Genomic DNA, 24,918 nt, shown 5'->3' with positions numbered 1-24,918 from the left:
CGTCTCTTTGTGTGCAAGTCCCGTCATTGGGATCTGGCAATTCAGAGGCTGGCAGTCTCCTTGACTCCACTAGGAAATAATCACACGACACAGGGGGATACGGTGACTGTTATGCGACGGAGGAGAAAGCGATGTCGTTGGGTATTATTTTGTTTCCAGCTTGACTTTGATCTTGGCTTGACGCTTGCGTCTTTCAAGTAGAAGATAGCTCACTAGCGAAGATACTCTGGTTAGCGATGCCTGATATGCCAATGCCTAGAGAAATGAATCACCGATAATCTTGTCCAAAGCGGTAATCGCTTCAGGCTTGACTTCAAGGAAAGCCCGCTGCGACATGCGCCATACGCCAAAGTGTCGTTTATGCGGGTGATATTCAGCAACCGGGACCTCTTCCTCGTCATCTGACTTAACGAGCTGCAGCTTGGCCAGTTAGATAGAGAAAACACGAGTTGGCAAAACAGCTAACTTGTAAATAGCGTTTGGGTGTTTTCCAGCGGTAATGAGTGCCATCTTCATGGGCGAAGGTACCTCCGCTACCATCGATCATTAAAAATTGTTGACTATTGGCTCATGGTGATCAAAAACTTACATTGTTGTACCGTCATTCTTGATAAAGTCACAAGCTCTCACCCACTCTCCCTCTGCATCAGCAGTGTTGAAGCGGACTTTCACTTCTTTATTGGGTTGATCCTCAATCTCTGCGATACAGTGGACCTCACGAGCTTCGTAGTCGTATTTATTGATTTTGGTGAGGTGAGGGTGCCAAAATCGAGTGACAATCTCATAGTAGAGCTTGTTGTTGTCCTCGGCGAAGGTGGTGTTGCGCACGCTGTTGGTGGCAAATTTAAGTTTGTGTGGTGGTGGGGGCTTAGGTGCGCCACGAGACATTAGAAGGAGAGTCGAGAGCGGTTAGAATGAGAAGCACAAGAAGTATGTCAAGAAGAGACGATGGAGACACAGGCTAGGCGAAGCAGCAAGCTATTAAGCTTATGAGCTGGCAGAGGGCCGCCGATACGCGATCGAGTATTGTGCGAATAAGATTGCTGGTTTCATACGATTATCGCATGATATCGCGTGTCAGGAAATAAGATAGCAAGGCGAGGCTGACCGGTCGTCACGAAAGCGTGGAGCGAATACGATTAGTGCGGATGAATAACAAATCGGCGGGGACGTGATTCTAAACATATTCCCATACACAGCTGCGATCTGCCCCTGATGGCATAGATTTTCGTGGGTGTGAGAAGGACTAATCGCCGGGACGTGAACTTGGACCAGGATGTTTCTAGGATCTGGGACTTGATCCCAGAGCATCCCAGAGCTCTACATGAAAGCCTGTGTGAACGCGAGCTTCTCAACGTGTGCTCAACGACCATGAAATAGTAAGGAACTGAAAACAGGTTGTAGCGCGCGATTGCTATGTATACTTATCGCCGGCATAGCAAGAGTCAACACGGCCGTGCTTGGCAGTATGTTGAACGTTGCATGAAAATTCCAGAGACCAAGAGGTGGGATATGAAGCGGTTGCAAGGAGCGTTTGCCGGTAACTGGAGAAAGGCCAATGCCCGGGTGAGCTCTATTTAGACTCGGATATTTAATGAATCAACAACCTGTACCGCCAGTTCCTTGTGAGAGTGTATTACTGAGCACTGCTAACGGCGCTGTTAAGATTCTCCATTTTAGACTGGGGGACCCACCCCCTCCTCACACTGACAGCACTAGTTACCAGAGTGATTCACGACAGACAGTGACGCAACCAGGGTCAGGCCAGGGCCGTCGCCGCTCACCGTGACTGCAGTCCTGTCTTGCAGATGACACCGCATTTTCTTGCTGTGTATTCGACCACGGAACAGTCAATACCGCGGCAAAATCAACCCTGCCAAGTCTCCTAGACCGGCAGATGTGGTGAAAAAGAAACGCCGCAAGTAAATTGCCACTGGTCCCAGTCTTGACCCAGCTTACCTAATTAAATAAGAACGGTGCAGTCCACTGAACCAAGCCTCAAGTTGTCTTTGTGTTGTCTGAACTTCAATTGTAATAATTTCGAGTCACCATCGCTGTTCTCCTTCATGTTATCAAATATGACATTTGGATCGTCAAGCATTCAATCGCGTCATTCATCAGTCCAAGAGCCTCATCCCTCGCCCACATCTGCTATATTTGCAGGCATAGACGATGAGCTCCGTGATGCCTGGCGTGTTCACTCCCATGGCCAGGAAGAAGATCTCAGATATGCCCTTGATCGTGTAATCAAGAGAGTGGAAGAGCTAGTGCGTGGACAGGTCTGTTTCACTGGCAGTAATGAACCGATCATGGTTCGCTAGTCGTCATTGCTCAAAATCGCGTACAAGACTCAAGCGGAACTAGAGACATCCCTGAGCGTCGCAAAATCCAATTTACAACTGATGATGTCTAATAATGAAATGCTCGAGGAAGCTCTCAAACGTGAAACCCCCTGCAACGCGAAAGATGTTGGGTGGCGGCGTTGGAGTGCGCGAGAAGCGCAGAACATGCAACGTGTATCAGAAGAACATCAAAGGAGTAACGATTATGGTCCTTTGAATGAGTCGGGCGCACCATCCCACCCCGCGAACCCCCCATCAATTGCTGTCAATGGTATAGAGCCATCTCCAACTACCCCTTCCCTAGCGACTTCATCTACAACTTCCCAGAATAACCAGGAGGGTCGTTTCTTCAGATTTAGGTTCAATAGTGGTATGGTTATTTGTCCTCATATTACTCACTTATCACCCACATGTTGATACAGGATCAAAGTCGCGCATTGTTCATTCTCTTCAGCAACACTCTTCTCATTTAACGTCACCTTCTTTGCCAACTCTTATATCAAGTACAAGAGAGAAAGAACTTCTGGAGCTTCAAGAGCAGCTTGAACGGGAACGCCTTGCACATGCAAACGCGAATGCACAGAAGGCCGCTATCGAAGCTGAGCTAGAATCCTTATCACAAGCACTCTTTGAGGAGGTAAAATTTCTACTTGCCGCAAGTTTTCCATCAGACTTATATATCCTCTAGGCAAACAAGATGGTCGCAACTGAGCGCATTAAACGTGCTCAGACAGAGGAAGAACTACAAGAAGTGCGGTTAGAAAAGGACGCACTCAAGGAAGCATTGAGGCTGATTGAAGGCGAAAATGGTCGACTTCGGGGTGTGCAGCTCTCTGCAGCAGGGGTATCCAATGAAACTCCACAGCCGCCATCTTCACATTCTCGAAGTTCTTCGCGAGACGCAATAAAGTCTCCGCCGACATCCCCTTCGCCCTCATCCCCGGCTGTTGACGATATTAGTGTACCCTTGACACTTCTGCCAAGTACCGCTTCATTTACGTCAGACAATCCGGGGCATCTTACAGATTTCATCCTTGAGCAAGCACCGAAATCTCCATTCGCACCGTCTCATCAGAAAACGCAATCCGTGGAGCAAGTGACCTCCGACTATCCAGACAATTCTCCTCCCCTGGGTTTAGGCTTCGCTAGCCCGACGTCAGCACCCTTTATACCCGATGAACCATCCCCTTGGGACTGATCTTAGTACACATTCGGAAGGCTTGTTGATAATATTCACTATTGATTATTACAGCCATAGGAATCTCCATTAAGTATTCTTCCCATCACATGAACAGAAGGATATCGAATTGTTGACGTGGCATACTGGATGAACTTATCTGAAGAAATTGCACATACCAAGATTTTGCGTGTCGCATTCTCTGAGAGCGCTAGTGCGTAGTTTTGCCGCATCATGACATTGGGCAAAACCGTAAGCCGCTAAATTATTTCTATCTTGTGATTTGCATATCAAGTATTTCGCGGTCACGTCCTTCATCGGTTTAAGTTCCAATTATGCAGGATTCTCTCGGCTCCGCGATCTGCCTGGGTAATAGGATCACGACCTTCTGTTAGCACAACGATACGCCACCTCCTGGCTTGCCAGATACCGAACAAGCCCTAGGCTAGCAGGCTGGCTTAAAAAAGGTTAATCTTGTCCGCGATGAAACCAATGGACTTGATATGCACTGTCTCCAGGCGGGACGAAGAAAGCCGAGTCTACAGTTGGGAAATGTAATTTCAGGACCTGTAACAACCTGGTAGGGAGACTGTAGGGGGGAAGTTCAGCAATTCAATACACGAAGTTGCCAAGAGAAACCCTTCGTTCGTTGTGGTATAAATTTGCCTATTGAAGGAGCTCGAGTAGCCGACAAGGCATGGAGAATCCTTTAAGCAGCCGCTGAGAAACAGATTTCATCTTGCCAGAGTACAGCGCAGCTATCCGATGCAAGCCTTGAAAAACCCTGTTTTGACTGATTTTTATAGTCAACTAACAAGTGTCATGCGCTCAGCAAATAACCCACCAAAGTATTACTAAAACAATCAGTTCACGCTGTTGAAGGTGAAGAGCAATAAAAGAATGAAATCATAAATGTCCTGTGACCTGAATCGAGCTGAGGAGATGCAAGGGATAAGACTCACTGGTCTATCAGCCAATCACTCAGCAGATGATACAATTTAGTCCTTCCATCTAATGATCTGCATCCTCCGAGTCAATAAGAAAGCAAAGAATAGTCGCATGAGAATCATCGAACAATCAGTGTGACTTCGAATGAGTCAGGGCATACCCCTTGGGCAAATGAAAGACTTTCGACCACTGAAAACATTCGCCGCTCTTCAGGTGAGATTTCATATCCAGGTTTCCATTTGCAGACTTCGATCACAAGTGCAATTTCCGTATATGCTGCTGCATAATGCGTCACCTGTAAGTAGACTCCCGCATCAAGCACATACGTCCTGTAGCTATGTAGTAGCTCAGCATGAGAAGCATTGGAATACATACCCCTCGAAACAAATTCTATGCCTAATCTCAAAGTCTCGTCCTTGACTGATGGAGCATAATTAATACACTCAGGTGAGCATTACCATAGACTTACGAACCCAGATCCAGCTCCACGACCTAATTGATTGTAACTTGTACGCGCAACGCAAATCGGAAGTGCAGCAGCACAGGCGTTGACACTGGAAATCGAGTGCTTAAGAAGTGGCATCAGGACCGGATACATTGTCACAGAGGATAGAGCAGTACGTTCTCGCTTGGTTTGTAGCTAAAAGGACAATCAGATGGCTGTCTGCATCGAATGGAATCCCCTGATACTATAAAGTCGTACCGTGACGAAGAATGTGTGCGAGCAACACATTTGCTATCACCGAATATTTTGGATTTGACAACCATGATAGAAGGGAAAGAAATTGAAAGTAGAGGCATAGAACAACGTAGTAGAGGCCTGCCCAGCGCACAACACGGTAAGCAAGCAACACCTACAAACTCACGCATCGCTGCGGCTTCGCCATCACCCATCAAATATTTCGACACCTCGCCTGCCTATGATGTTGTCCTTGGGATCGCATTCCATGCAGGACTGGGTGATTGGTACTGCCACGCTTGGCAGCTGGAGAGCTCGTGATGAAGATAATAAAATGTGACACAGTAAAATCTCCCTCATAATTGAACGAGTCTCACCCTCGGTTGGTTCAAGCTTCAGTCCTGCAAGATTCTCCGAAACCTGTCTAAATGTCGAATCTCGACTCTTTGACATGACGGTTTGGATGTCGTGACGCTGGCTTGCAAAGCTCCCGACATGGTGGTCAGCACGCTTTACAAAATCTGGCGGGAGTCGATTTCGTCCACCGCGACAAAGAGGCTAAGGACTCGATGCTACTAGTAGCATAGTTTGTACTGTTGAAGATAGGATTTCGCCGGTACAGCTAGGACCTTCTAGAGGTGACACGGTAGCCATTTTTATGGTAAAATTAATAATATCTATCATGATCTTACTGGATGCAATAGCATTACTCACAAACCTTGGGGATCTGGAATAGTCTCGTTGAACACTTGACTGTCCTAGAAAAGTTTGCGGTGCTCATTGCGGTAGGAAACAAAGAGGACTTGATAGAAACCTCGAATAGGAAGTGTCATCACTCTGCTTATATCTGAACTTTACAGCAGCGGAGCTCGATGTCATGTTCTGGTGAGAACTAGCGTGATGTCAAAGACGCCTACACCCCACCGCCGCGCAGGAATCCCTGCTACATCGACACCACGGCCTAAACCGCAGTTCACCATCGAAGAATGGGAAGCCAAAGCACCTCTCAGTGACCTGGCACTCAAGAGCGTCGCGGTGGTCAAAACTGCAAGCGAGAAAACCCCTCTCCCGCTCAAAGTAGAGTCAGAATAGTTTATTGCACTGCTTATTGCTGAATGTACATAAGATTAGCATCAACGAAGATGAGCCCTCGCGTCCTTCTACACCTAATCTACGAGGGAAGGTCGGATTGGTGTCACGTCCATCAACACCAGTACCAACATCTACTCGCCAGTTCGTCAGTCATGCGCTGCACCCGAAGCAACCCGTGCAAACACCCCAACAATTCTATGACTGGTTTGCACAGATAGACAAGTCTGTAGCACATAGCCAGGAAGCGCACTTCCGCGCTCATGTCGCGGTGGTATCCGAACACCTGAACACAGCAGATACACTTATTGAGCGTATAGACGAGATTGAACGGGAGGTCGGTGGGCTGCTCGAAGGCTGGCGAAGCGTGGAGGATGGCGGAAAAAATCTGAAGGATGCGTGCGAGCGGTTACTGGAGGAAAGAGTAAGCGACTAGGTTTTAGAATATCCCAATCGCTGATTCTTTCACACTAGGACAGGCTACTTGAACTGACTGACGAAATTGGAGCTAGACTCGAGTACTTCCAAGAACTAGAACACGCGACGCGCATGCTCAATCATCCTGGAGAGTCCCTTGTCCTTCAAACCGACTTCTTGTACATGGTGGAGCGTGTGGATATTTGCATAGATTATCTTAAGGCTCATGTGAGTTTGTATGCTAGTTGCTATGATGCTATACTAACTGGATACTTTTAGCGATATTACAAAGAAGCGGAAATATACTTACTCCGATTTCAGCAGTGTATGACGAGAGCCATGACACTCATCAGGATGTTTTTTGTTGGTTCGTTAAGGGCATTGACTGCGGACGTTTCCAGAAGACTATCAGAGAAGGTAAACTTATCCATTACTTGTACTCAGTCTCTTGACACCACAATTTTCAGGATGTATCATCGACAGCACAGATGCATCTGCTTTACACTAGATTCCGCAGTGTCTCTCAGCTTTCTCCTTTGCTCCGCGAGTTAGAGCGTCGTGCCGAAGCTCATCCAGAGGACTTGTCAGCACTGCTTTCAGAATGTCATTCTGCCTATTTTGCAGCACGTAAAGGTCTACTGGTGGGACGCTTGATGGAAGAAATACGTGGGCTCGATCCAGCACACACTGAACTAGTCGAATTAGTGAGTTGCTCGTGGTTTTGCTCAGCGACTTACTCATTCAAGAATAGACAAATGCCGGTTGCAGTTATCTGAAACACCTCTGCACAGACGAATTCAATCTCTACCGAGAGTTTTTCAATTCTGGTGAGGACCAGCTCTAGTGAGTACCATTTTCGTTGTCTCTGCTTACACTCATCCACGACATCAAGCACTTATCTTGAGAACTTATGCGACTACCTTTACGATGACTTACGTCCCCGGATATTGCATGAAACTCGCCTCACAACTCTCTGCGAAGTGTGCACGGTACTCCAAGCTCTGATGGTTCTTGATGTGGCAGAGCTCCCAGAGGAGCCACCCGATGACGGCAACCTAATTGTTGATTTTGACCAGCCAAAGTCCAAAGGTCTGGAGCAACTTCATATCAGTCACCTTCTGCAAATGGTCCTTCAGGATGCACAAACCCGGTTGTTCTTCAAAGCACAGTCGGTTATCCAGGCCGAAATTCGATATTACACACCGAAACCAGAAGACCTGGCGTATCCTGATAAGCTCGTTAGTACGTGTATGATTCTGTCTGCTCTAAGCACTGTCTGAATAGGCACCGTCAGCCGCGCGGAAGCCTGTTTCTCAATACGAAATCAAGGAGAAGGATAGCGTCAGCCAACTTTTCCAGCTACCCTCATTAGACAAGAAAGAAACGTGGTTTCCGACCTTGCAAAAGACGGTATGGGTATTATCCCAACTGCATGACTTCGTCAAGGTAGTCACTTCTCTTGTGCGTCTTGACTGGATGCTGAGTTCACGTAGCCCGTTATTTTTGAAGATATTGCGCACGAGGCCGTGAGCTTTTGTCGTCAATCGCTAGTCACATCGTCCACTTTGGTCGAACAGAGAAGTTCTACCGGCGTGCTAGATGGCCAATTATTTCTCGTTCGCCATCTCCTGATTTTGAAGGAGGTTGCAAATAATTTGGATTATACTCCGAAAGATACAGAGCCGAGGTCAGATATAGGCGGTGTGACGGGTGGGTGTTTGTTCCTGACACTGGAACATCCTGTTAACTTTCTTGATTCCAGATACCTTGGCATCAGTTCTGAATCGCACGACTGCATTACTACCAGATGCTCTTTTTGCTTCATTAGGAATGCCTCGAGGACATGATACCTTTTCAGACTCTCGACATGTAAACGATGTGTTACTTTCACAAACTCTTTATCCTTGCTGACATCGACTCCTGATATAGGACATAGATCAAGATCTGAAACGTGCCTGTCAGGAAATCATCTCGTTCTGTGCGAGGTTGCCCTGTGATCCTCTACGAGAGTGGGTGGACCGTGTACAAGCATTCAATGACGCCCGCATACCCTTCTCATCAGGGCAACAGGCTCCACTCCTCACGGAGCAAGAATGGGCAAAGCGTGCTATCGCAGAGAACCTTCATCAAGTCTTCATCGAGACTTGCGAACGGGATCTGCGGTCATTTGTGACGAAGCTGCGGCTATACCTCGAGGATGATCGGACAGTGTCTGTGCTGGTCACACATATAGAGGAGGCGATCATTGATGCTTACCTGAAGTTCCGAAATGTGGTGTGGAACATGTATGCAGGGGCAATGAAGACCGTCGTATTTTCGCAAGACGGTCTGCGGGATTATTTGAAGGGTATATGTAAGTAACGCACGCCATACTATGCTTCAATCTACATAGAGCGAGTCTTGTCCTCGAACTATTCAGACGTATTGGCATTCGTATACTCAGAGTGCATACAGCCTCTTTGTCCCCACAGCTTCGACAAGCTTTTGCGATCTTATGAATCGCGCACATCATCATGCTCTCTCCACAGCGTTTACAGAACTCCTGTACTTGTGCCCTTGTCGAAGAACACAGCACTTGACTCCGTCAAACGATATTGCAGCGCTGACGTACGAGATACAACATGTTCATTTGTATCTTTCATGCTAGGCCCTAAATGCACAGATATCTTGATGGTTTTATGGCTTCTGATACATCAAGAGCAACGCAACAGAACGCACCTCTCCACTCACTGCACCGCTTCGCCCGCTGGCTAAAGGCCTGACCTCGATGTGATAGGTGCATAGTTGAAGCAAGTGCTGCAAGAGTGCATCTGGCTCTGGTGGAGTGACAATGTGATGTCTGACGACCAATGCTGCATCCATCTATGTTTGGGTTGTAAAAGCTGTAATGGCTTGAAGTTGATATTGTCCTACCTTGATACAGAGGGTTCTTAGAGCACGAGTAAACCGCGACAGGTCAAGCAGCGAAACCCCGAGCCATTCGAGCGATGTGATGTCATCCAGAATTACGAGTGGGATTTGGCCATAGGTTCGGGAGTCCGATAACTTGACTGATAGTAGATCGTAGATGTACTTTAGAGAGATAACATTCAAATGCCCCTCTCCTCGATTTTGTGATGGTGGATGCTGGTCGAATACATCTATGAATTGAAAAGATTCGCTATGGGCTACATTGACGTTCTATGAGGAAGTACTAAGTTACTGTTAGATCGATGAGATGGTGAAGACTGCACGTACGGCCTTTGAAGCTACTGATTTCCAGCGCTCGAGGCTTTCGGATACAGCGAGAACAATACATTTTGCAGTTTTGCTTTGCTTCAGGTGCAAGTGAAGGAACCGATGCAGTAAAAAATCAGCTGGAGCTGGAAGTTGGTCTGTGACTAAAAGCAGACGACGAGAAGAGAACAGGTCGGGCGCAGGGAACTGCATGACCGTTTGACTATCGAATCATCTATGTATTGTTACATGCACATGTTGCCCTTAGTACTGGCAGAGGAACCACTGAGAGTCGATTTTGATTACAGACACAAACAAAGCCCTCATCCTTTCGTACTAATCGCTTCGCCGGTTTTCATAAAGCGTTCTGGTATGGTTTCACTTTTAATCTTAATCAAATATTAATCGCTCATATCAGAAAAGGTTTACCTAGACCGTTGGACGTGACGTTGTCATGTCTGTGCCCAGCTTCGAGGATCTCTTCGGGTCATGTACACTGGAGGTGATAGCTCCAGATACCTCCATAAATCTTCCCGAGCCAGGAGCTGCCGATGACTGGTTAGTTGCGCTCAAATCACCTGGTATTGAAAGAAGACAAGCGTTCTTCGGTAAGGTACAACATTTCATCGAACATGCTAGTCCAGATGCTCACCAAATGGTCTATTCAGACGAGCAACTACACCTTTTCTTGATTGTGCAGATACCCTGTCCATCTGCGGACGTTGATCCCAAGGATCCACCTACATTCCTTCTCGATTTTCTTGCCCATGTGCAGGTATCGCTTGAAGCCACTTATATCTCGCAAACACCTACAACTCTCCCTGAAACCCCCCAGACTGCCCGAGTCCTTGCTCCACCACGCACTTCATCTGTAGCTAAACCTCGGCCTACTTCTCTTCATCCTTCCTTGTTCCCTCCACATACACCAAATCCTACACCGTCTTCTACGGAGAAGGACCGCAAGTACGCACAATCCGAAGGAACTCTTCTTGTTGCTAGTATATGGGGTCACAGGCCCGCGGGTTTGTCCAAAGAGAAGTTTTCTCTTTTGTATTCAGAGGCAAAGAAAGCTTGGTTGGCTGTATATGAACTCTCCTTGACCGTGTGTGAGTGCGCGCGAGCAAGGTGTCTGCCACTTCTCCTAAACACTCTTCTAGCGTTTCTTCGCCTCTCGTTCTTGGATCCTCTTCTGTCCTTGACCGTGTCAACTACATTACGAGAAAAGGCGGTTTCACTGTCACAAGCAAACCATCCATTTGTCATATTTATGTCGGAAAGCGGCATTCTTGCTAAGCTTTCTGCTTCTGGCATAAGCTCATTCGCGAAGCAGCAAAACCAGGAGACAAATAATGTCGGGGAGGATGATGAGACCGGACTTGAGGAAGTCAATCTACTAGAAGGTCTTTCAGCTGGTAGTCTTTCCTGCCATACCAATGTTGCTGGTTCACTTACGCTTGTTCTAGGATTCAATGTTACGCCTGGCTCGGAACCACTTTGGCTTCCCTCCACTCGCTTGGGAAATGTCATGCGTCGAGAGCTATTCTCTCTCCTACCTGTGCAACCGTCATCTTCCCAACCACTTATGTCAAGCCCTAAGCGTCCACCTAATGCCACTTTACGGAAATCATTTCGCAAAATTCTCCAGACAGTCTCTGGCTTTCGGGTGAGGATGCGAACCGTTTTTGTTCCCCACATCCTCTTTCCGGAAATGAATTCAAGGACTGGCTTAAATGACGATGATAGCGATGCGCAGGAACGAGAGGCAGGGAACAACGAACGTACCGTTGTTCTCTGTGTTGAAGTCGAGAATTCTGGAGAATCAGGCTCAGGTGTTGGTTTCTCAGTGGAAAGGGTAGATGTGAAAATCGGTGGCGAGGGTGCATCCGCCAAACTGATTGGTTGGGGAGAAGGTGCTTTTGAGGCTGAAGTGGAGACTGCACACTTTCCCACTTCTGATTGGGTCTATGGAACAGTACAATCTGTTATACGCTGTTTCATTCCTCAAGCCTTCTGCAGACTCAGATTTCTCGCTGGTCGGCCGGCGGTCTGGTGCCGTCCCTGCAAACTCAGATCTGCAGCGGGCAGTAGCAATCAATATCTATGGCAAACCTTATTTGTCGAAGACAGGTGGTGAGCATGACTCCGAGGACAGTGATGGTCCTACCTTGACCTACCCAACACATACATTTTCCTCTCGGTGGAACTGTATCCTGGATCTTTCTTCGAAGCCACAAGAAGAACCTCTTGACTGTAGTGCTCGTAGTGTATTACCAGAGCCTGCGTCTCCCTTCCCAGGGCAAGCGGCTCTGGCATCTGCGATCCCGAAAATGCAATCTACTGGGAACAAACAACATACCCTTCCAAACAATATCACAGCTATACGGGCGATCAACCCGAATGCTAACTTTCGCCCGATGCCATATCGCGACCAGTCTTCCGCCTCACCCATCCTTTCTAACAAACAATACACACCTCCCTCTATTACTGTACAAAGTTTCTCAAAGTCTCCCCCCACTACATACGGCATTCCACCTCCGACCACGCCCCTATTAGGCGTCACTATACCCAACGGCGGCCCACATGGTTCATCAGATTCTCAAACATTCGTGACGCCGCCAACACCTGCGTACCCTGCATTCCCTGCAGCTACTGCTCCAGCAACTTCTCACTTCCAAACGCCACTGATTAATCATCAAGGGGCGCCTGGGCCAAGTGTCGAAATCCGCAGGGAGCGTGGTCTCGGAATGACGGGAGCTGCGCCCCAAACTCCTGGACCAACTATCGTCGGTGGTACAATCGATCCCACTCGAGATACCCCAGTTACTGGTGGAGAGCCTATCATCGTCTCCATCGGCTTGCTCCCACCTCCTTCGAGTTCCGCTGCATCTAGGAAATTATACACGTGCGATCAGTTCACGCTTGACATCTTCGTGTTCAACCAGAGCTCGTGGACCAGAAGGTTCGAAATCAGCTGCCCGGATCCAGATCGTAGACGTAGACGGAAGACCGAGCAGGAGAAAGCTGCGCGGGGCGGCAAGACGACTATCGAGGAGTTACAGAGTGTGATGATGCCTCCTGGAATACTCCCGTTGCAAAACCGCGTGCGAGTTGGGTATGGAACAATTCTGGATGATTTTGTGCTATTGTTTGATGATGTTTCCTGAAATTACAGGCCGCTGCGTCCATCTACCTGCCAGTCAGTCAGGATGGACTTCCTTGCAATGACTCCTGGCGTGCATTCGGTCGAGATTCTTAGTCTCACAGATATTGAAACGGGTTTCTCCATGGATCTACGGTAAGTGAACGTTGAATCGTCTTGTGAAGATCTGGTTCGCGCACTCAACACTTGCGTTTAGATCTGTATTAGATGTGGTCGTTCATGAGCATCATCAACTGTAGACCTTACATTAGTTGATCGGCAGATAAAAATTGAATCTCCAGGGAGGTAGGGCATAAAACAAACAACGTAGAATATACAAGAGAGTGTGGCAGAAGGGGTACAGAATGTGTGCCAAGGTTGTCTTCCGAGGTGATCCGAGTCATTACAAGTATGACGTAGGTGGGTTATACCCACTGAGACTTCTCCCAGGCCGGATCCTGCATGAATGCGCAGAGAACCTTACTACCGGTCTGAAAAGGCCGTCAGATTATTTGTATGGTCCTTATTCTAGTCGCTTACCTGCAGGAGTGGGTGACCAGCAACGATGCTTAAGAATCGTTCCAGTCCCTCCCTTCTACCCTCGATGACTTCATCAGAGAATCTATTAGTAAAGACTTTGCCAGGGAGTGGAGGAATGTTGACGCGAGTAGATTCGCGCTCCAGAATATCGCGGAACGCTTCGAAATCGGAATAACGGCGCCGAACGAGAGAATGGCGCAGCTTAAATGCAGGAATGTTTGTCTACAACACACAAGGATAAGCACTCGGGAATCAGAGCCGCGGTAGTAGTATATATCACCTTGCACACGATCTCGTAGTCGGTATACATCTTTCTGCCAAAACCTATCATTCAACGATAAGGTAAAATCCCATCGAACAAGTTTGGTATTGCTCACCGTGTGTTTGAGGATTGCGAACTTCAATTTCTAAGAAGCTCTCAGGGACGCTATACATTTCTTCAATCTGGGAAGCGCTTGCTTGTGTTTATGCAGCAGAAATGGGATGATAGAAGTAAGGCGGACTTACGGTCTGTTCGCGCCCGCCGAGGCGGGGCTCATCGAATGTGCTGCTGCGAGCAAATGGCGACACACTGGTTGTCATGTCGTCGACGTTAATGTTGGTGCACTCTAAGTGTGAACACTTCAACACAGCACATCGTCACTTCACGCAGCTGTCACATTTGGTCACAATGTGAGTCAGACGTCACGTCTCTCTTGTGCTGTCTCGACCATCATCTAAAGACAAAACTGCCTTGTTCCTGGCAAACGTTCGCTGTGCTTGTACAGTCCCATTGACGTAAATGATAGTATAATTCAAGATATCTGTATACGACTGAACCAGCCTACAGCCATAGGATCTCTTCTCTCGGTAATTCAGTTCAACTTCACTTTAGTAGTACTTCCGTGCTCTCTGCATGAGAATGTATATAAACATCTGACAATAACCACACCATGAATATGCTCACCCTTTAATTCACCCAGGCACGAGCACTCTGGAAAAGCCTGAACCACGGACTTGAGCCGTTCCAAGAGTCGAAAGACGCGGTTGGATACCAGCTACAACTCTCCAGTGCTACGACGCGTTCCGGATGTGGCATGAGACCCATTATTCTGCCGTCAATTGTCTGCACGCCGGTAATCCCATCAGGACTACCATTCGGGTTCAATGGGTAAACCTCTGTGGGTTCACCCGCAGAATCGACATATTGTAGTGCGACCAGGCCTGCTTTCCGCAGGGCTTCTCTCTGGGTATCGTCAGAAAACGACACCCTTCCCTCTCCATGAGCAACAGCGACAGGAAGCTTTGACCCAACCATATCTCGCAAGAAGACGGAGGCCTTCGTCACCTCATTAGAAGTGACTTCGACCATGGATACCCGGCCCTCGAAGCGTCCAGAGGCGTTCGGCTTGAAATCGGGCCAATGATCTGCGCCAGGAATGATCTCTCTCAAATGACTGAGCCATTGGCAACCATTGCAAACGCCAAGAGTAAACGTATTTTTATCTGCGAAGAAGTGGGTAAACTCCTTCCTCGCTATGTCGTTCAAAAGCACTGAGTGAGCCCAGCCTTTCCCAGCGCCAAGCACATCTCCATAGGAAAAGCCACCGCAAGCTGCTAGACCGCGGAAGCGCGAAAGTGACAGTGCTCCAGAGAGAATGTCAGACATGTGAACATCCACGGCATCAAAACCTGCCGCTGTAAATGCCCAAGCCATTTCCACATGTCCGTTGACACCTTGCTCACGCAAGATGGCAACCTTCGGCCGCGATGAGAGGCTTCGTGAGGGGGATGGTGTGTGCTCAAATGTGAGGTCGTAAAATAAACCCTTGTGAGTGTGATCCTTGATGAGGTCGAATTCCTGCCGTGCTCCGATAGGGTTGTCGCGTAGGGATTGCATACGATACGAAGTGTCGGCCCAGGCTTGTTGGATCTCCTGACGTGTGCTCGAAAATAGCACCTTGGATTCGTGATTCACGGCGAATAGTTGATCAGAAGGGTCAATGTTGACGCGCCCAATAACGTGGATGGATGTAGAAGGGAAGCCGACGTCGACAAACTCGCTCATGAGCTTATTCAGGTGGCACTCGCGTACTTGAACGACAGCTCCCAACTCCTCGTTGAACAATGTCGCCACAGGGTCGGAAGCGCTATGGAGGGTGTCAAGGGAGACTACAGCCCCTACCCGACCAGCAAAACACATCTCCACCAAAGTTGTGAAGAGCCCTCCGTCTGAACGATCGTGATATGCAAGTATCAAGTCAGGTTGACTCTCCTTAATCTTCTGGCACCCATTGAAGAACGTTTGAACTGTAAGAGGATTCTCGACATCTGGCGCCTCTGATCCAATCTCCTTGAAAACCTGCGCAAGCGCCGATCCACCCATACGCGTCTTGCCATGGGCAAGATCGAAGAAGACGAGCACAGTCGTTTCGTTCAGATCTGTACGCAGCTGAGGCGTCCATGTTCGTTCGACGTTGTCCACCGGCGCGAATGCCGTGACAATGAGAGACAACGGTGCACTAACTTCACGCTGCTCCTCTCCTTGCTTCCACTTCATCGACATCGACATCGAATCTTTGCCAACGGGGATGCCGACGCCCAGCGCAGGACATAGTTCCATACCGACAGCAGCCACGGCAGCATACAATCCTGCACCTTCACCTTCCTTAGAAGCGGCGCACATCCAGTTTGCACTGAGCTTGACACGAGAAAGGCTGGAGACGGAAGCTGCAGCCAGGTTGGTGAGTGCCTCTCCGATAGCCATCCGAGCGGACGCAGATGGATTTAGGAGAGCAATAGGCGTTCGTTCACCCATTGCCATGGCTTCACCACTCAGGACATCAAAGCCATATGATGACCGAGTAACAGCAACATCAGCAACTGGGACCTGCCACGGTCCAACCATTTGGTCACGAGTCACCAAGCCTGTGATGGTTCTGTCTCCAATTGTGATAAGGAAAGACTTTGACCCTACTGATGGAAGATGAAGAACGCGGTCCACTGCGAGAGACATGCGGTCGGACAAGGTGGAGGAGTTGGGAAGATATTTTGAAAGGGAAGTATCAAAATTCATGAAACCAATCTTTCGCGTGGTATCCTTGCGCGACATGCGAGGGGGCTTCCCGAAAAGTGTCGACATTTTGAGGTGAATGACATCTTGCGAAAGGAGGCGGTCGGTGACGATGAGTTCTTCTTCCTCTGTTGCGACGCCGACAATGGAAAATGGACACCGTTCCCTTCGGGCTATTCTTTCAAACTCGCCGGCCTTCTCTGCCGACACAGCGAGGACATAGCGTTCCTGACTCTCATTGCACCATATCTCCATGGGAGACATAGAACTAGTCCGCGACAAGTACGTCCCTGATCTCAAACTTTGCACCGAGTTTTGAGTCATGGACCAGCTCTGGAAGTGCATTGGACAGTCCACCGGCGCCCACGTCATGGATGCTCTGGATAGGACTACTCTCCCCCAAGCTAACGCAAGCGTCGATAACTTGCTGACATCTCCTCTGCATCTCTGCATTCTCTCTCTGGACAGATGCAAAATCTAATTCTGCAGAGCTGGCGCCAGACACCTGACTAGATGCTGCGCCACCACCCAAACCGATGAGCATACCTGGGCCACCCAGGACGATAATCTTCGCTCCTGGAGAGATACGCATTTTCATCGCGAACTGTGGGCGGACATTCCCGTATCCACCAGCGATCATGATTGGCTTGTGATAGCCTCTGATCTCCTGTTTTGATCCGTCCTCTGAAGCAGGGACAGATTCAGAGAATGTACGGAAGTAGCCTGCAAGTGCCGGACGACCGAACTCATTGTTGAAGGCACTCGCGCCTAAAGGGCCTTCAACCATGATATCGAGGGCTGACGCGATGTGTGAGGGACGGCCAAAATCTGTCTCCCAAGGTTGCTCATAGCCGGGTATGAGAAGGTTGGAGACAGTGAAGCCAGCTAATCCGGCCTTAGGTTTCGATCCTCGACCTACTGCTCCTTCATCTCGAATCTCCCCTCCTGAGCCTGTGGCTGCTCCTGGATAAGGAGAGACTGCAGTAGGATGATTGTGTGTCTCGACTTTGATGAGAATTGGCATGTTCTCGACAGAAGGCTGGTAAATATGTTCGGTAGAAGAACTATGTACGCCGAATCGAGGGGCTTGTGCGCCTTCAAGGACAGCTGCGTTATCAGAATAGGCGGAGATTGTTCCCAGCGGACTGATTTTTTCCGTATTCCTGATCATCTGGAAAAGTGACCGGTCTAGAAGCGTCTCGTCTATTGTCCACGATGCGTTAAATATTTTGTGCCTGCAATGCTCCGAGTTGACTTGAGCAAACATGAACAGCTCCGCGTCGGTAGGATTACGGTTGATTGGTGACGATCCAGATACAAATGCTTCCACCAAGTAATCAATTTCATCTGCAGCAAGCGCGAGTCCTAGTACTTTGTTCGCGGTCGAGAGCTTCTCGCGTGCAGTACCAGCATCGACTTCCTCTCCTTCGCCTCTCAGCTCCACGATCCGCAGGGGGCTCGGGGCGTGATGTTGAAAGACTACGTCCTCGAGAGGTAGAGACATATAAACGCTCTGCGTCATACGATCGTGAAGTAAATGGGACAGCCTAATCAAATCTTCCTTTCCAAGATCTTGATTTTCTGTCAGCTGGAAGACGAACGCGACCCCGCGTTCGAGACGATCTATGTGCTGTGATAAGTTGCATATGCCAGCGATGTCAGTCGCTTTGCTGGACCACGGTGATATAGAACCGGCTCTTGGTAGAACGTAGAAGACGTTGTGTCCGGAGTGGAGCGCTTCAGATGTCGATGGAAGTCTGATGTCATCGCCGTAGTCCAGCAATAGATCAATAGCTTTTCTTTGTGGCGATGCTTTGCTAGCTAGATCATCCTGTAGCGTTTGGCTCGGAGACTTGATGAGGTGGATGTAGACTGCATCAACAGAGATTACATCCGGTTTGATGGTTTTGATTTGCTGGATAAGTGCCTGGCGCTTCGACGAAGAGAGTGCAGATGAGCCTGGGAGAACGAGCATGCCTGCATGATATCAGCGCTGCGTAAAATTCACTGCACTGGCTATCCATCTCACCGCAGTCAGTTGGATTTCTCAACCGAGCTTGGACAAGCGTACAATGTCGAAGTAGATCTGCTTACTCCAAAATTTCCGGTTTGATCCATGGCAGATCCATCTAATCTTGCAAAGTTTGTTGATGTTTGGTTTTGTGCAAGGGCCAACTTGTAAAAGTTCATAACGTTCAATCGCGATGTGCAGTGCTGCGCGGTGATCATCAATATTTTTGAGATATTCGACCAGGTCTAGCTGATGTATTTCTACCGCCCGCGGCCACTGGAGCTCATTCTTATATTTTACTGAACAAAAGTCTTACTGCGTAGATGATGTGTTTCTACGGCACTGGCAAGAGCATCAAATTGAGGTTGAATACCTTCCTGGCAGGCTTTTGCTACTAGTACCGCACACATAAAACGCGGGGTTCGTTAGGAATATCATGTTCCTGCTTCAAGCTTTAAGCTTCAATACCTGCGCTCTCATCATGGGCGAATCCATCGTTTCAGAATTCCTTTGGCCAAACGCTTCCAGGTAGCCTCCGGGGATGTTAGTGACGAGTCAATCCTCGTAGTCGGGGCGAATATGGGCCAGCTTAGAGGCGTCTGTGCGCTTGGCCCAACTCCGGAAAAAGATTTACTCGTCACAAGTGCCAGTAAACAATAACAGGTGCGCGTGAACCTCTTCAATTGTGAACTCGTCGAGCTACGTGCCTCGTTTGCTATTGAACCCACAGGTCTGATTCTTTGTTCGATTCAAGTGCTAGAGGCTGTTTTTGTGCGCGAACTCAGCTTCCGATTACCTGTGTCAACACTTGTAGCAGTCTCAGCTGTTAATCCTAGGTTTTTTCATTCCCGTTTAACACGTTCTACCGAAACAACCAATCCCTTCATAAGATTGGGTGTCGCAGCCATAAAGACTTTGTTCGCTTTTTCATGGAAATGTGGAGTCGAACACTTGTCCACCTTGCCGTTGAACCGGCTGAGATCTTGCGACATACGGTGGTTACCTGTCTTGCTGTGAGCCGAAGGAGGGGAGTTATTATGTGATCAGTACGGAAGGAAAGGGAGGTTTCTAGACGCCTGTGGGTAGTTATTACTCTATTCGATTTAATCCAATGTGGCTTCACTTATCATCATAATCAGTAATTTAGTTGGAGACGACCTTAAGTAAAGTCGATTCAAGGGTCCAGCGTATCGTTGACGAGCACCTGCGAGCACTTGACAACCTTAATCAAGGGCGCTATGCACTGATACTGAGTATCAGATATTAGGCTGTGAAGCCTTGTACTGCTCAATGCTGTGCGTTCTTCTAAAGCACTGCTGCACTGGCAGAACATATCCGCATTTCCCGAATAAGCGTTCAGGCAATCTTCTATGAATCTCTAACGATCAGCACAGCTCTTGAATGTCGGCTGTCCCCTATCTCGTGGTCTGCCGCGAGGAAAGCTCGAGGCTCTCAGGATAATTGGACCTTCAGTCCGCGGTTTGCATCCTGCTCTGCATCCTGCACACCTCAGTCCTGAATTTCGGGCTCTGCTAGCCCTAGCCCATACACAAAATGCCACATTTCCAGAGACAACAGTTCACTTGGGCCAATTGCGAAGATCCTGACATTCTAGCTCTGACTGCTGCGACGCAACTCGTGAGCACCATAGCCACACTTGATACCCGTCGATGACTTATGTGCAATAGCCGCCTGACAGGCCTGTCAGACATTACAGTGGCATCACAGAACCGTCATGGCTACCACGCCTGAATTCCTTCAATTCTGGCCATTCTGATTGTTCGAGTCACGACGCCTCAGAGTATGGGTCATCCATGCTCACGGATGATCACTGTTGTTGTGGGCACCACAGCCCTGCAGACATGCCTGATGCGTTAGTCAGATATGTGAGCTTGCGAATTTACATAATTGTTTTCTCAGTTATTCATTGATATCTTTCTGCAGCCCGACCTCGGACAGTCTCATGAACAGCCCATGACATTTGGACGCTGGTTGCGTCTACTAGGACGACGTGCTTGTCGAGCAAGTGGGTACCTTTGACTTGCCTTTGACCAAGTCTCTTGAATTAGAAATGTCCTCATTGAGTGACAAGGGTTGTAGTATAGAATTGCACTGTTTCCTCTCATCTTTGCGTTTCCTCCAGCCGCTGTACATGTATGTAGACGCCCTGCAGCTTATCAGTTACCACGCAGTTTTCTTTCACGACCATGTTACGAATTTTCCTTTCTGTTGATACCTTAATGATACCCCATCACTAGTACTCTTTACACAACTACTAAGCCTCGACCGCGTTTTTTCAGATACTCATTCACGTTCAAATATCACAACTTTGCACTTCCTTTTCCCCAACCTTCTTCCTCCATTTTACATTGTTCCGAGTGATCCGGCTCGGCACTTCCATTTACCGGTATGCGCCATTAATAGATTCCGTTTGTGGCCTCACTTATGTACTATACACCCGGTCAGGCTCAATCTGACCGGTGACAATGTGGTTGTATTAATACGACTGCTATATACCAGCTCATATGTAGCAAGCTTCTTCGAACATGATATCAAGCTTGTGATATACCTACCACAACAGAGGGCCACAATCAGTTCACTTTCACTGCAGGCTCTCGAGATCATAGAATGACATTTGATTTAGTGTAGTCAACAATGCAGAGTCAGTAGAATAGAGCTACATATATGTGGAATGAAGTGTGCTCCTCGACATCCAGAAGGACATGCTACATGAAAAGAGGAAGAGCACGGAATTAATGCACAGTGATAGGGTATTAACAGCATCTGTGGTGCATAGTGTACAAAATACAGAGCAAAGCGTCATCTCCGACCGAGTCCACACGATAAGCTGTGTCAGAGTTACAATGCAAAGCCAGCAAAGGGATTCGTTATCCGTTTCACCTCCGTCGGAGATACTGCGCAGGTGTCGTCGTCAAACGGAGTCGCAAACGGGTTTATGGTGTTACTGGACTTCCGTGCGTGAGTATTCGTGAGAAGCCGTTTTACGGGGGTGACGGATTTTGGTAGAGATGGCGGCGCAAGCCCCAGCTGGGGAGGGGCTATCACTGGCTTGTTCTTAGTAGCGAGGAGCGCAGCTTGCACTTGTGACGGGTAGAGCGTTAATGGGACAGTTGCATGCTGTGGGGGCGCCCGCTCGAAAGCGTGATGAAGCGGCATGGCGAGCGGGCTTGGTTCCTTAGCCTGCGAAGAAGTGAAGCCATATTCGTCGGATAACTCAACGTCAGTAGGCACGCTGGCTTTCCTGCGCTGCTCTGGATGGAGTGGTGGTGAGGAGAAGGAAGGAAGCGCTGGGTTCTTGACAGGAACTACGTTCTTCATCCATGGCAGAGAGGGTGCAGTCGGCGAGACAGACCAAGCAGAGGGAGGCTCTTCTCGAGTTGGAGACCGCTCAATGTGTGGAAGATCATCTGGTTTGAGCGAGGAAGCATGTGCGATCGAAATTGTCAGTTGAGGTCTAGAAGGTCGGGCCATTGGCCTATCCGCGACAAATTCCTCAGAGGGAGCAGCCTTCTTAGCAAAGAGGTTCGTCAAGGGCTTGAACCAGTGCGACCTGGGTTGTTCATCTTTCGCCTCTGAAAAGTCCTCTCTGTCCTCACTGTCACCATCCTGCTTCTTCTTTCCGAGAGTCATCAAACGCATCAGCCTGCCGCGAGGGGGTGTTGAGGGTTGCTGCTCAACTTTCGGCTCAGCTCTCTCGTGGAAAAAGCTATCCCAGCTTTTCTCAAACCGAGGTTCAAGGGATTTCAGTGGATGATTGGCAGACCGGCTGAACGGATTAAGGCTGAATGCTGAACGCGGTTCAGGAAGAGGCGTAAACGAACGAAGACCCATATCAGGCGTCTTTTCGCCCTTCTCCGAATCCTTGCTGAGGTGAATGATGGGCGGTACATTGGGAAAGGCTGCTATAATATCATCGTCGCGTTGCGCTTTGCGCCATTTACGCCTCTTGTACGCCTCAACCCAATTTCTCGCATAGGAATGCCAGAAAACGACAGCGAGACCCATTAGTACGACGACGCCCCAGAGAATCAAAAACAGGGCAAACATGATTCGTTCCTGCTTGAGGGAGTCGACATACGTCGCCACAAGCCTTCCGACGAGACCGCCTGAGTCACTTTGCCCGCCACCAAGCGCAGCGGTTGCAATTGGCTGAGTGATCTCATTGACATTGGACGACGAAAGCACCAAGACGGTCTCGTTGACAGTCGGAAGATCGATATTCAAGTTCTCGTTCAGAAACGTGAGTGCCTCTTCGAGTGCATCGACCTTCGAGCCGATGATGCACCGGACGAAGTCCTGCGCAGTGTTCTCCAGAACGGTGCCATTGAACACACTCCCGACGATATTCTGAACATCGGTGTAGAAGTTGTTCAACGTCGTATTGAGTGTCGTGGTTGTGCCATTGACCCAGCCGAACAGACCGTTGTTGACGGTGGATTGAACAGTCTCAACACGTGCGTTGATGGTGCCAGCGTACGATGAGGACTGGTTATACATTGAACTGTTCACCTGCGCAAATATCGTGCTAGACAGATCCTGCACACTCGCAGCCGCTTGTGCAGTGTACTTTGCTTCCAAAGGGCCAACGGCAAGAAGCTGCACCTGAACGGAGAGTAGACCAAAGAAACCGATCAAGAAGCAGGCAAGTGCAGGCGCATGGAAAATGTAGTGCAGAAACCATCGCAAATGAGTGTGCTGTGAAGGGGACATGCGCAGTTTGACTGAAAGGGTGTTGGCTATGCGAGTAAGCAGTGGATGTTCTGCATCCGTCCGGAGCATGAGAAGATTGTGGTTGGTGAGCGTGACAGAAGGTGCGCTAGCGGAGCCGGTATACACCGTGGTGGGATCAGAAACCCATGCCTCACGAGTGCGACGGAGGTGAAACTGCAAGCAACGCCACTTGTACCACTCGAGGGCACAGTGCCCTGCTAGCAGGGCGAAGAGAAGAAGAATCAATATAATGGTGCCAATCTTCGTAATCATGAGGAGGTCATTTCCGAGATCGTCAACTGAAGAAGTGTCCAAATTGTTGCAAAATGAAACTGTGTTCTGAGCAGGGACGGGAAGCGTCGATACATCAAAGACAATGCCTTGGAACGTGCTGTTGATATCGGCCTTCACGGCCTCGAAAGGTGTATCGACGCTAATGCGGGTTAGTAGACGTAGATGCTCATTTTGGTGTAAGACATACAGAGATTCAATAGAGTTCTTGATCGACGATACAGTTGGCAGTGAATTGTTGAGCTGAATCAACGCATTCTCAAAATCCGTTGGGATCGTAATACTGGATAGAGAGTCCAGGCTCGAGACGTTGAATTGTGGCGCATTGATTTTCCCGAAAGGATTGACCTTGTTGAGCTCATTGACGACGCTTGTAATGGCAGAGTTTAGCGAGGTGGCATCATTCTTCAAACCTGACACAGTGGCGTTTAGGGTGCTTTGCAAGAAAGAAGTGATCTAAGCTGTTGTCAACGAAAATTCATTGGAAGGCAAATTTTTCATACCTCTTGAACAGCAGCAATGAGGAGTGCAAGCCCACCTCCAACAATCAGTTCGAGGAAACACAAAAACGTGGAGCGGTAGATATCAATAAGGAAGTTTATGATCGCTTCCATAACAGTCAATGATAGAATCAGAGCTGCGCGCGCGTCATTCATGGTGCCGTTGATAGTATCTGTGATTAACTGATTTGAGGCAATTGCCATATACCGCGGTGCACTGGCCGCCGCTGTAGCAGCTTGCTCTGCTGCTTGACATGCGGTCAAGAGGTCACCCTTTGCATTAGCTACCGCAGATTGGGCAGATTGGGATGAGAGCTGGAGCCTGAATATCACAAAGATGAGGGAAAGAATTGGATATGCTAGCCAGGCTAGGGAAAGGATGTGTGGGAGTTGAAGGTAAGGTCTGAGAGTCGTGCTCGAAGTCTGTATTGTAGAACGAGCGTCATAAACTGGCGGAGGGGATATTCCTCTCTGGTTGCGAAAAGAGAAGGACATCTGGAATGATGATGGTCGACCTGCGACGTCGAATAAAACACTAGTTGCCAACTAGCGGCCGTCAGTGAAGAGAGAAAGACAGGATAATTAACAAGAAAGAGCCCTGGGAGAAGCGCTGGAGCAACCCATTCTTTATTCTTTTGAGAACCACATCATCATTGTCGCAGCATAGTGTGTCCTCCATCTTCATTGTTCCTCAAGAGGATTCCGAAGGAGGACGAAGCACAATAAGCAGCTCACAATTAGGTAATCTTGTTGATGGTCGGAGTTTGATATTTCCGGCGGCAAATC

General features: G+C 48.6%; 7 protein-coding genes across 7 annotated transcripts; 3 read left to right on the top strand and 4 right to left on the bottom strand.

Moving 5' to 3' along the window:
• Positions 1–16: 16 nt before the first annotated feature.
• Positions 17–1,013, bottom strand: EDB93DRAFT_153618 (uncharacterized protein). The gene is made up of 4 exons (XM_041455534.1): positions 590–1,013; positions 467–533; positions 273–414; positions 17–212 (listed from the first exon to the last, which is right to left on the bottom strand). The coding sequence occupies exons 1-4, from the start codon at positions 886–888 to the stop codon at positions 145–147; spliced, it is 576 nt and encodes a 191-aa protein (XP_041309882.1). The 5' UTR covers positions 889–1,013; the 3' UTR covers positions 17–144.
• Positions 1,014–1,923: 910 nt separating this feature from the next.
• Positions 1,924–3,719, top strand: EDB93DRAFT_1131673 (uncharacterized protein). Its single transcript, XM_041448972.1, has 4 exons — positions 1,924–2,267; positions 2,322–2,712; positions 2,765–2,979; positions 3,031–3,719. The coding sequence occupies exons 1-4, from the start codon at positions 2,067–2,069 to the stop codon at positions 3,538–3,540; spliced, it is 1,317 nt and encodes a 438-aa protein (XP_041309881.1). The 5' UTR covers positions 1,924–2,066; the 3' UTR covers positions 3,541–3,719.
• A 2,327-nt stretch (positions 3,720–6,046) lies between these two features.
• On the top strand, positions 6,047–9,248 carry EDB93DRAFT_1267513 (Sec34-like family-domain-containing protein; the record flags this gene model as incomplete). Its single annotated transcript, XM_041454268.1, has 11 exons — positions 6,047–6,223; positions 6,273–6,659; positions 6,710–6,880; positions 6,932–7,069; positions 7,120–7,356; positions 7,404–7,495; positions 7,545–7,894; positions 7,947–8,098; positions 8,146–8,362; positions 8,415–8,521; positions 8,582–9,248. The coding sequence occupies 11 exons, from the start codon at positions 6,047–6,049 to the stop codon at positions 9,011–9,013; spliced, it is 2,460 nt and encodes an 819-aa protein (XP_041309880.1). The 3' UTR covers positions 9,014–9,248.
• Positions 8,917–10,177, bottom strand: EDB93DRAFT_153696 (uncharacterized protein). The gene is made up of 4 exons (XM_041455535.1): positions 9,890–10,177; positions 9,566–9,832; positions 9,371–9,514; positions 8,917–9,318 (listed from the first exon to the last, which is right to left on the bottom strand). The coding sequence occupies exons 1-4, from the start codon at positions 10,079–10,081 to the stop codon at positions 9,184–9,186; spliced, it is 738 nt and encodes a 245-aa protein (XP_041309879.1). The 5' UTR covers positions 10,082–10,177; the 3' UTR covers positions 8,917–9,183.
• A 145-nt stretch (positions 10,178–10,322) lies between these two features.
• Positions 10,323–13,167, top strand: EDB93DRAFT_1320049 (TRAPP trafficking subunit Trs65-domain-containing protein; the record flags this gene model as incomplete). Its single annotated transcript, XM_041454899.1, has 6 exons — positions 10,323–10,476; positions 10,513–10,974; positions 11,026–11,280; positions 11,332–11,720; positions 11,797–12,980; positions 13,041–13,167. 6 exons carry the CDS (start codon positions 10,323–10,325, stop codon positions 13,165–13,167), a joined length of 2,571 nt encoding a protein of 856 aa, XP_041309878.1.
• Positions 13,168–13,432: 265 nt separating this feature from the next.
• EDB93DRAFT_1102137 (CobB/CobQ-like glutamine amidotransferase domain-containing protein) lies at positions 13,433–18,574 on the bottom strand (the record flags this gene model as incomplete). The annotated part of the gene is made up of 7 exons (XM_041447173.1): positions 13,433–13,498; positions 13,548–13,769; positions 13,837–13,871; positions 13,925–13,991; positions 14,055–14,155; positions 14,544–16,848; positions 16,886–18,574. 7 exons carry the CDS (start codon positions 18,572–18,574, stop codon positions 13,433–13,435), a joined length of 4,485 nt encoding a protein of 1,494 aa, XP_041309877.1.
• Positions 18,575–21,225: 2,651 nt separating this feature from the next.
• On the bottom strand, positions 21,226–24,850 carry EDB93DRAFT_1131650 (uncharacterized protein). The gene is made up of 3 exons (XM_041448971.1): positions 24,136–24,850; positions 23,823–24,088; positions 21,226–23,774 (listed from the first exon to the last, which is right to left on the bottom strand). The coding sequence occupies exons 1-3, from the start codon at positions 24,625–24,627 to the stop codon at positions 21,470–21,472; spliced, it is 3,063 nt and encodes a 1,020-aa protein (XP_041309876.1). The 5' UTR covers positions 24,628–24,850; the 3' UTR covers positions 21,226–21,469.
• Positions 24,851–24,918: the final 68 nt, after the last annotated feature.

The sequence above is a fragment of the Suillus bovinus genome (assembly GCF_016758785.1).
Source record: "Suillus bovinus strain UH-Sbo-P2 chromosome Unknown EDB93scaffold_13, whole genome shotgun sequence".
NCBI lineage: Eukaryota > Fungi > Basidiomycota > Agaricomycetes > Boletales > Suillaceae > Suillus > Suillus bovinus.
This window is presented reverse-complemented; position numbering and strand designations above follow the sequence as displayed.

Coding starts and splice junctions, on each gene's coding strand:
- EDB93DRAFT_153618 (XM_041455534.1), bottom strand. CDS start 888: ATGTCTCGTGGCGCACCTAAGCCCCCACCACCACACAAACTTAAATTT. Junction 415..466: donor CACCCAAACGCTATTTACAA/GTTAGCTGTTTT, acceptor GCCAAGCTGCAG/CTCGTTAAGTCAGATGACGA. Junction 213..272: donor CGCTTTGGACAAGATTATCG/GTGATTCATTTC, acceptor TATCTTCGCTAG/TGAGCTATCTTCTACTTGAA.
- EDB93DRAFT_1131673 (XM_041448972.1), top strand. CDS start 2,067: ATGTTATCAAATATGACATTTGGATCGTCAAGCATTCAATCGCGTCAT. Junction 2,713..2,764: donor CAGATTTAGGTTCAATAGTG/GTATGGTTATTT, acceptor ATGTTGATACAG/GATCAAAGTCGCGCATTGTT. Junction 2,980..3,030: donor CACAAGCACTCTTTGAGGAG/GTAAAATTTCTA, acceptor TATATCCTCTAG/GCAAACAAGATGGTCGCAAC.
- EDB93DRAFT_153696 (XM_041455535.1), bottom strand. CDS start 10,081: ATGCAGTTCCCTGCGCCCGACCTGTTCTCTTCTCGTCGTCTGCTTTTA. Junction 9,833..9,889: donor AATCAGTAGCTTCAAAGGCC/GTACGTGCAGTC, acceptor ACTTCCTCATAG/AACGTCAATGTAGCCCATAG. Junction 9,319..9,370: donor GCGGTGCAGTGAGTGGAGAG/GTGCGTTCTGTT, acceptor AAAACCATCAAG/ATATCTGTGCATTTAGGGCC.
- EDB93DRAFT_1131650 (XM_041448971.1), bottom strand. CDS start 24,627: ATGTCCTTCTCTTTTCGCAACCAGAGAGGAATATCCCCTCCGCCAGTT. Junction 24,089..24,135: donor TCATTGCTGCTGTTCAAGAG/GTATGAAAAATT, acceptor ACAACAGCTTAG/ATCACTTCTTTCTTGCAAAG. Junction 23,775..23,822: donor AAGAACTCTATTGAATCTCT/GTATGTCTTACA, acceptor AACCCGCATTAG/CGTCGATACACCTTTCGAGG.